The sequence below is a fragment of the Haplochromis burtoni genome, unplaced genomic scaffold (assembly GCF_018398535.1).
Source record: "Haplochromis burtoni strain Fernald_Lab_line unplaced genomic scaffold, NCSU_Asbu1 Contig_22, whole genome shotgun sequence".
NCBI lineage: Eukaryota > Metazoa > Chordata > Actinopteri > Cichliformes > Cichlidae > Haplochromis > Haplochromis burtoni.
In genome coordinates, this window is record NW_024582383.1 from 1793149 (window position 1) to 1803778 (window position 10630).

Here is a 10630-nt window from a genome sequence, read left to right on the forward strand (position 1 = left end):
GCGTGCGCTCGTTCTTGGGTGTAAGAGAAGGGGAGGGCATCAAGGATTGTGGGAGGACGTTTCAATAAAGGGGCAGCCAAGCTGCGACGCAATTGATTTCTCCTGATCAATGTGCTCCCATTTACGAAATCCTATAAGCTGACAGAGCAGCACTGAGGTAAAGGCCCCACTGAAAGCTAACATCCTGTGCAGCTCAAGGACGGCCAACTTTTGAGCTACTAGCCAACAACTTGGATTCCTGTCCTCTAACTCAGTTTGCTGTCTCACTATGTCTGTTTCACACTGCAGCGCAGGGACGGATGCACAGGAGAAGAGAATTATGTCAGCGGACGGTGGTTCAACATGGGCTCGGTAACGCTGAGCCTTCGACACACAGCACTCACCAGCACTGAACACTCCTCGTGCACATCCATATGCGTGACACTGACAACTGTGATGGAGCTGAACGCACGGTGACTAAACTGCTGACACAGAGAGGATACGTCATCTAAAGATAAGGCTGGCCGGACAGTTGGCTTGGACAGTTGGTTGACAGTTGGCAGAAAAGGGAGGGACGTGGGCAACAGCACCGCTGATGTATTTCGAGAAAGGGCCGTAATGGATGGTCGAACTAATCCCTCGTCCATTTGTAACAGAGGTTTTATCGCTAAAGTCACGCAATGAAATGTTAACTAGAAATTAAAGTCCCACCCACCCCATTAGACCATCCAATCAAATTAACAGACAAATCTCCAAACAGTTAGTCCTCTTTTCCCTAGCTGGGACCACATCCTCATTTAGGTTTGATAGTGTTTCTAGTACAGAATGGCAGATGGCGTGAACATGAATTGAGGCTGCAGTCTGGGGACTGGATGCAGATCCCCATGTACTGACGAGAAGTGAATGAATTGAAAAACAGAGGGTGGGTGTGTGGGTGGGCCACCAAAACAACAACGAACAGCGTGCAGCGTGGGGTCCACATATAGACAGAACCAGAAGGGGTCTGCATGGAGGTGAAGTCCCACTCCTGAAAATCAGTTAAATTATGTCCAACTGTATTTAGGCAAATGAGTCGCAGTTGTGTAATTTTTGCTGCTTCTCTGTTGGGAATGACAGCTGCCGGTCATTTTGTTGATTAAAAGTGGGGCCGTTACAGGAAAGGATCATATTAACCCAAATGTTCAAACCCATCTCCCTGGTTTAGAACGTAAGTCTTGTTTTTGTAGCCTGGACGCACCGTACCACAAATAACATCCATGTGCATCCCTCATTCTAGTCGCCTATATTGTTTTTGGATTTGGAAAACATTATTGTTCAATTATCACATCAAACACAAACTCTTCACCTTATGGCACAAAGACGGGGTTAAAAAAATGTTCTCAATAAAAGTGATAATCGTCAACATAAAGTTAGGGTAGTACTTTTTCAACCAATCAAGAAAACTTCACTGCCTTATATGGCACCTAGGCATGTACTGAACTGACAAATCATAATTGTAATGAGTAACTTTACACAGTTTTGTTAGTCTAATGCCAAGAAATGAAGCGTGAGTATACTGACCATCAGCATCCACCTCGTTGATCATGTCCTGCAGCTCAGCCTCTGTGGGGTTCTGGCCCAGCGACCTCATGACGGTGCCGAGCTCTTTGGTGGTGATGGTGCCGTCACCATCCTTGTCAAATAAGGAGAAAGCCTCCTTGAACTCTGTGGGGGTTGGAGGTGAGAGCGCCAGTTAGATTGCTGTTGCTGTGCAGTTAGAGAATAGGTTGTGTTGGGACGCTGCGGTCAGGTCTAGAAAGGTCAACTGATTCTCAACTACAGGTGTTAACTAACCTGCAAAGCTAATGCACACGTGTGCCGAGCTCTGACTGCACAAAGAAGTCTTATAAGACTCAGAAGACTGGAAGTGGGAAAAAGCCAGCGTGTCTGTTTTTATCTTTTGAACGAGCAGGCTTCTTAACTACAGGCCATAAAAACCCATCCAGAGATTGAAAATAGGCAATAGTGAGCATCAGCCTTGAGGGCTTAACACAAGCTAATTAGCCACAGAGGGGCTTTGAGTGAGAAGAAACTGTGCAGCTTTCACTTTTTTCCCATCATTTATTATTAAGAATATCAAGGTGCCTCAGTGATTGAAACTGTTCCTAAGCTTGGCTTTAAAACCGTCTATGTGCTGCACGGGTTTCAGCCTTGACTTATGATTGCTGCAAATAGTTCTTCCCCTTATGTCCTGTTCATTTTGAAATGATAATGATCTGCTGAGGGAGGGCGGGTGCCGAATCTTTCAATGTTCTTTCACTTCATGTTCCCTATAAGCAACATGGAAACTGCCAGAACAGCTAATGGGAGACATTTCCTTACTCAGTTCTGGAACTTTACAGCATGTAAGTGCTCCACTAGTACACAGGGGACATCGCACCAAGAGAAAAGGGGAAGTAGGGAAAAACTGCTTGTTCTTACCTGCAATCTGCTCCTCTGTTAGCTGGTCAGCCTGTGCGGTTGGGGGGGAGAACGGATTGTTATTGTCACAAACAAACAAGTCACAGGGCAAAGATTGCAAATCCCAAGTAGTTTTGTCATTACATTCCTCATCATCCCCACCGTGCAACCACCACACAGCTAAACACTGGCCACAGTGTTCTGGGGTTGGGTGGCTTCAGCTAGGAGCTCCTGTTGGGGCTGCCAAAACCTACCCACAACAATACTCCAAATGGGTTTCCTTATATTTCTTATCAAAATAGTGTTTTGTTCTCTCATATAATAGTTAACTGCCAATTGCATGGCAGTAAGTCTCAAATGTAATGCTATAAAATTGACGCTAAAAGCTAGTAATCAGGTTTTGCTCACAGTGAGAGCGGAGGCTTACCGTCATACCGTCAAGGTTGTATTTGTAAGACTGGCACAGAGCTAACACATAAAAGCACTACATGAAGGTGATGTATGAAATGTAATTTCCAGCCGAAGAGTGGCTCCCTAAGACTGACGTCCTCGTGTATAAAAGTAGGCTACACCATAGCAGTGCTCACAAGAAGGACTGCTGGGTAACAAGATACTGCAATAAATTTGATTAAGTGCTGCCTCCAGACCAGGAGTCAAAGTTTAGGCGGGGTTGTTTCAGGACATATCAGTGCCGGCGTGTTTTCCATAACCGTAGTAACAAGAATAATGGCCTGGCGGGTTGGCCCGGCTTGGTTGCCCTCCCAGCCCTGCTCGCTGTGCCAGCTGGAGCTGTCTTAATAGCTCAGAGTGACTCACACATACTTTAAATGGCTTGAAACCGAGCATCCACCACCAGGCCTTTTACATAGATTTATTAAGCTTGTTTGTAAAAAGAGCCAGCGATTTCAAACAAACACCTTCAGCTGTAAAAGTGTGAATACAAAGCTACTGGTGCAGATAACTCCCACCGGTACACTCCAATCTCTGCCTTATAAAACATGATTTTGGGTTTTTTATTAGTATTGTTAACAGAACGCTCTGACATCATTGTGCTTGGCAGCAAGGAAGGAACACACACAGACAAACATGGAAGAGTAAGCTAGGGCGCACACATACACAGAGTCCCTTTTAATAGCATTCTTCCTCAACACCAATACTTTCCACCCCCATGTTTCCTGTGAATTAGTCAGAGTAGCCGGTTATGCCTCAAAGCGAATTCCTGCAGCCCATCAGTGTGTTTATGTGTTTGCACATGTAATTTTGCATTGGGTACAGACAAACACGCCCTCCAGGTCGTACCTATACGCCGTAGCTATGGCGATTTGACCCTTGTGAAGTTCACATTTGGGAGTGAGAGTATCTTGTTTTTCTCAGTTAAACCAGTAAATCAAATTTGCTTCATACATTTGCTCTGACTGGATATGATTTAGCAGATCACCACACAATGTGCTGCCAGATGACCTTTAACTTTTCACCAAAGAAAGAAGCCTCACGGCTTGAGCAGTAGCAGCAGGCTGGGGATGGATCGATTCAGTCAGCAAGGGGTTCACGGAGAACCTCGCGAGCACTCGTACAATTAGCTGACCTGACTCAATAACCTGCTCTGAGCACAACGTTTCTTTCTTTCTGCTTTTTTCCTCCCTGCCTCTGCCCTCCTCCTGTCTCCATTTCCATCTGATGGAATAGGAAATGTCAAGAGACAAAAGCAACCTCCCCGACGCTGACGTGCCACTTGGGTCGACCGATATTCTCGGTCTCATCTTTGTATTTGAGTTCTGCTGCTGCTCTCTTCCTCTTTACATTTTTCGTCCCTTATTAACCCCTGTGTGAATTTCTCACTGTGTTCATGACTCCACCTTCCAGTCCTCCCTTAGTCACCCTCTTTGTCATGCTGTGTTGCTTGTGCTGTCTCTTGCTGTCTCTCTAAGCGGACAGGGTGTGGGCACTGGTGACTCAGTACTATGGAACCTCTCCTGGCTTAGGCCCAAGCTGTCGGGGCCTTATGGTGCCGCAGCACCACTGGGCTCACTACTGACCCATCTCTTCCTGTCCTTCCTCCTCTCCCTGGCACTTGTACCTCTGCCAATATTTCCTCCTTCAGACCTTTTCTCCTCTGTGTGTCCCTTCTTCTCTCTCCATATGTGGCATACTGTTGAGAGGAAACTCCCAATGATTCACCATCCTCACTGTCTTATGGACAGCCATGTTTGCTGCCAGGCTTCCGGTGTTAAAAATGGCTTGTTTGGGGATGGGGTGTGCTCTGCTGGCAATAATTCACTGGCACGAGTGGGTCAACCACTCCCACTGTTGCCTGGGCAGTCAGCCCTAGCTATGCACTCCAAACAGGACTGCGGGAGACAGGAGACAGTTCCCTGGGCCAGCGTAAAATAGCTTTTAGCTCTCACTTCCTTCCATATCAGGCTTGTACAAACACTGCATTCGCCTATGTTCATACTTGATTTAATTAGATAGGGGATGCAAAATAGCGCAAGAGAACACCATCAACTATCATCTTCTTCTTTAACAGCCTGTTATCAATGTTTAATGTGCATTTTTTTTCTCTGCTGCTGCTCATCTGTCACCGAGGTGCCCTAACAATTCCTGAGCTAGCATCTCTGCATTCACCAAGTGAAAGGTGCAGAACCAGCTGTCAGTCTGACAGATGGGTATGACACACACACACAGTCCTGTTCTATAGTAGCACTGAGCTCCACAGCGCATTTAACACCTCTTCTCTTTGAGGCTGGACAAAAAAAAGAAGAGAAAAAGAACAGCGAGGCCTCAGGGCCGAGCTGTGTCTAATGGGAGTGAGGATGGTGTAAACAACACCAGGCTCCCGACATCCTGCAATGGGGGCGCCCGTTCACCATATGGCTGGTGGTGGCAGGTGACCGGGTACTCCATTGTACTTCATTGCCGCCACACACTGGGAACACGGGACCTGGCTAGGTGTTGTCGGCAAGCGTATAAATTATTCACTGCACTGGATAGGATGTCAACTGAGTTACTAAACATGCATCAGCAAGCAAGCGCGTAACAGGAACAGGATAGGGCCTTAGCCCGGTCCCGCTACATATTCGATACGTCCACCTCAATGGGGGAGTCTGTTTCCACTTCAGCGCATGTATTGATGCAGACAAGGGGGCTTACGGCCGTGGATTAAACTTTTCAGAGCGGCTGATACACGGGGACAACTATTCCCCTTTACACTCCAATTACTGCACTGCGCTGCAACATGAAACTGCATCACAGCTTGTTACCATATATGGGGTATTTGATTGCAGCCAAGGGGCTGGAGGAGGTCTACAGCTTCTTGACCTCCTTGAGCCATTAATGAGCTATCAAGCCCGATAATCAATGGATTAAGCTCAAAGGCCTCTTTTCCACATCCAGATCATTTCCACTTGTTAACTTCTCCTCACAGCCAGCAGAGAGGCTCTGCCTCGTTAGCTGGTTGCAGATGTCAAGAGTGTGTGTGGCTTCAGGGATCTGGTGAAAATTGTTAGTTGCCCCCCCCCTCACAGAATTCAGGTTACTGCATTCTGTAGTGCAAGCCTGCCACTTCCCATAATTCACAACATCTGGTTTTGGAAAAAGTCGACTGAACTCTCCAGCTGCTGATGCCTTTTTTTCTTCTTTTTTTTTGCGGTGACCAAGCGCCACAAAGAGCTTCTTGGACAACTCACACAGGCACCACATTTGCATAACATCGAGAAAAATTTGCAAAGAGCCAAGCAAATCAGCCACCATAACACAAATAGATAACCCCGCTTACGATAAACCACCAGTAAAGGCTGCATGCATTAAAGGTGGAATTGCGTCTATTAGTGGTTGTTTACAGGCCGGGATGACACGTATAATGTAGCCATAACCTTGCAATTACATAAATATGGTCAGTTTCCGTTGCGGAACACTGACGAGATACAACAACCGTTCCCCATCATGACACGGCTCGGCTCGACCAACAAGGTGGTGCAACCTAAAAAAAAAAAGAAAGAAAGAAAGAAAGAAAGAAAAATGGAGGGAGGGAGAAGCAAACGCAGCCGGTTCGTTTTCCTTCTAATTACCAGTGCTGCGTTCACGTTGCGAAATTTACCGCGCTTCTCTGTTCAAACACGCTTCTCCCGGCTGGGGAAACAGCGCTTTATGGCTCGGCTACGTTTCTCCGAACGATAGGTGTGCTTCTCGGTAAGGTGTGCTCCTCAGGCGGATTGTAAAAACGCACCCTAACTCACCCGTGGCTTCAGAATTATGCCGTAATAACCCAGAATAGCTTGCTAGTTACACCGTTAAACTAGTCCAAGAATTAATTCGATATGCACCGTGCAGCCGTGAAGCGGCTACTTGACCCCATATAGCCGAATAGCCAATAATGCTGTGTGAATTGCGCAGTTATGAAGTATAAAGCAAACACATTTGGAAGTGGACAGTATTTCCATTTAGAAAGTCACTAAAACGGACAGACAAAACACATAATAGTGTACTTCATATTGCCCCATGCACTAGCTTAAAAAATGCGCCTGGCGGGCGTTTTCCGCCTCCTCCGCGCATACCGGATAGCTGATAAGAGGAATCAATGACTAAACAGTAAATAGAGAAAACATACACGTATGGTAGGTTTGCGCTTCTAATAAGCAGGCTTTCCCTACGTTTAAAACACATTTCCCTACTAAACGGAATGAATGACAATACATACCATGTTGGATGGGTTGTGTGCTTGTTGGTCTGTGGAGGCAGACTAGGAGTGTAGTCGTTCCTTAGATGGAGTTCCACTGGCGGGTTAGGAGTGAGTGTATTGGCCGTGGTTAGAATGGGGATTGCCTCGTGTATCCCTCCGCCACACTAGCACTGATCACTCACTTCCTTATTTTCAATTCAGGGCTGTTGCAGTAGCAACAGCGACGCGGGCCTCCAGCAGTGGACACGTCAATCACTGGGGCCAAAACGCCTGCAGTACATGGAGAGAGCGTCCCTGCACTCGTGTCAAACTACACAACTTGGGATGTGGCAGACATGCAGTTATTTTACACATTATTCTACGTTTTGTGTTGTTGTTTTTCTTTTTGATGCAGACAAACACCGCTGTAAACATGATCTGAATAAATATTTCTAGATGTTACTTTTTATTCACTTGGATGTTTGCTGACTAATGCAGACTAATATTGCTTATAGATTTACATGGTTAGTTCCCCTTGGGAGCTTTTAGGCAATAACTGAATGAAGCAGCAGTAAAGCAGCACATTAAAGTTAAGCCCAACTATTTATGGAGCCATTAAGATGCATATAAAGACCATAATTAACTTTAAGTAGAAAAGAAGGAATGTGAAGCAAACCATTAACACCTTCATCTTTATCAAGAATAAGATGAGGCCACATTTCAGAGGATAGGATGCACTAGTAAATTGTTTGACCGAACTCCAGTGATTGACACTTATCTGGAAACACTGTAAAAACCTTTCCTACAGTTTGATAATTAGCGTTAGCCAAAAGTTTATTTTATTATTGGTAACAAATTTAGCATTCAATGTTCAAAACTCACGATGTGGTGGTAAAAAACATACTGTGTCTTTAAATTAAAAAAAGATCGGAACAGTTGAAGTCTGGCAACTTCACTGGGTTTATAAAATGATGAGTTGTAAAGTAAAAATTGCAAGAAATTTTGACGCTACCAGCTATAGCTCAGGATTTACATTGTTATTATTATTCTAGGGGCAGGTATGTTTTACTAATATGGGTACTAGTTTGCAGTCGCGGAAGGATACCGCCAGTGTAGGAAGCCCGGTTGACGCCGGAGATTTGCTGTGCCGGTGTGTGAGGTCGCTTCTGATTGGCCGCTGCAGACCTGCAATATTATACTCCATGTGTCGGCACCATCGATTGGCTACACGGGACCTGCATTGCACCAGGCAGTGGCACTTGATGGAAACAGAATAAGTACAAATACATAAAACTTAAAAACAACGCGCCTTTCAGAGCCTCGCTTTCGCTGTTTGAGGAGTTTAAGCAATTATTTATTTTGTATAATAATAAATTTGACTGAGGCGAGAGGAGAAGCGACGGCTTTTCATTGGCGAGGGGTAAACATTTAATAGGCTCGATATGGGAAGTGCGCACATTTGCTATTGGCTGCCACAAAGGTTTGGAAGGCCTGCGCGAAATTAACAGTAAAGCATGGCGGGGTTGCTAGCTGCTTGTTTTCGGTCGCAGACGAGAAAAGGGGAGTGGGTTTAAAAATGAGCCGACCTGTGTTATTACTCTTAGTAATAACAGTGGCTGACTCCTGGGTATAACACTGTGACTTGGGCAGGTGGGAATGACGGTGCAGAATTTGGCAGAGCAGACGGCATCGCAGTGTTGTCACAAGAGTCCGCACACACACCACCAAGACCCCCGCCACAGAGTGTGAAGCGTGCCCGACAACAAAGCACCACCCAGCGGACAAAGTGGAGAAATTTTGGACGCTTGTTTACAGCAGCCAGGCGGGTAACAGGAGGACGCCACACACTTCATAAGGACAAAAAATGCCTCGTATGAAGGGTATGAATCCTTCATAAACCATTTGTAACAGTGAGATGACAGCGTGTGGGTTGCTGAAATGTTTCATCAGTCGCAGCTTTGTTTCTCAACCTTGATCTTAGAGACAGAAGACCTTTGGTATCCTGAGACTAAACTGATACAAGGCCCCAAAATGTTTTAAATCACAGTCAAAGCTATTTTAACAGCAGAACTTTGAACATTAAGACTCTTCTCCATACAACCTCTCCCCCCCAAAAAAACATATGATGCAACAGTCATTATGACTGTATTTATAATTAGATATGATTAATATATCTACAGTTACAGAGAAGCAGTGGAACTGGTCACCAAGACAGATCATCCTTTAAATATCTTCTTAAATATCTTAGTGGAAGCTTTAGCCCGGCATAGTGCGTCTATGTGTTCCAGCCGGGCTCCTCGCAGCCCTCTCATCAGGTCGAGTAACTAACTCAAGTTGAGCCGTTTCATTTGTTAATCTGCTGGAACTAATCGTGACTTCTTACTGAATTTGTTCAGTGTTTCGCCCTGTTTAACGGAAGAAATGGCCATTACATAAGCAGATATACATTTTTCCTGCTATTGCTTTGCATCTCTCTGACTCTCTCTCTCACACATTTGTGTCTTTTCTTTAAATTGTTTGCTCTTTGCAGAATCACAGAGGCGAAAGCATGAGCTCTGCTGGTTATTTACTGGGACCGCGTTTTCCAGCACAAATGGCATATGAAACATAATATTGCTGTTTTGTATGTATGCCTTACAATCCCCTTTTCTCACCTTAAACCTTTATGTTCTTAAAAAAATTAAGGGGGGCGGGGGATATGTGGGGTTTACCCGAGACAGTATCAGAGAATGATTAGTCAGCCATTAGGAAAGACTTTGAACTGTTTAAAATATACAAATACATTGATACAAGATTTGCAAGGCAAATAAGTATTTAAATATTCCAACCAACACAAAGACAATTAAAGGCATTTCTGATGCAGCACTTTGTTCTTTTTTTTCCTCTATTACGCGGGAACTTCAGGGCTTTTGTTGTTTTTTTGGGAGAGCGCATTAAATGGAAACTATCAAAGTGTGTCGACACCCAGCTGCATCAGCTCATATTGGTGCGTGTGTGTGCACGCGCTCACGGGGGCTGTTAATACCCAACCCCAGCCTTGAGCTGACAGGGCAAATGTCTCATTATAAAACACGGCACCCATCTGCCGGCACCCAAACGCGCTGCGCTTGATTTAAATGTTTTTCTTTTTTTACCCCCTTCAATTCTTCCATTTGCTGAATGAGCTGCAGTTGAAATGCGTGACTGATTTAATAAGGCAAGAGAGCTTGCGAGGAGGGGGCTGCAGAACAGCAGCAGCAGCTCGGTCCTCACTGGAGCCCGGTGAGTGGTTTGATGCCCGTGCTGCATGGGGCCACTTTCTGCTGAGCAGCGAGTTGCACATGGCTCCACATCAAGAGGAATTAAATCAACGCTGCCGCTCTCCGTGTGTCACACTGCAGCAAGGGCAGCTTAGCTGGATTTACTTAACTTGGAGGCTGATTTAAATAGGGGAGGGGGTTGTGCGCACAAACATAAACATGTACCAAAAGCCACTCTGCATTCTCTAAACACTTAAAAAGTTGGGCATTAGTGCAGTGACATTATGCAGCTCCTGGAGGTGACGGCTGAGTGAAA

The 10630-nt window shown here is 45.4% G+C and overlaps 1 protein-coding gene across 1 annotated transcript in view; it reads right to left on the minus strand.

The window, feature by feature from the left end:
* LOC102312777 (calmodulin-1) overlaps positions 1-7265 on the minus strand; it is a 12475-nt gene extending 5210 nt beyond the window's left edge. The window contains exons 1-3 of the mRNA XM_005917087.2: positions 7115-7265; positions 2440-2470; positions 1540-1683 (exon numbers count right to left, since the gene is read on the minus strand). Of these exons, the coding sequence (XP_005917149.1) occupies positions 1540-1683; positions 2440-2470; positions 7115-7117 (178 nt within the window). The 5' untranslated portion in view covers positions 7118-7265. The remainder of the gene's footprint in view (positions 1-1539; positions 1684-2439; positions 2471-7114) is intronic.
* Between the last annotated feature and the right edge of the window lie 3365 nt (positions 7266-10630).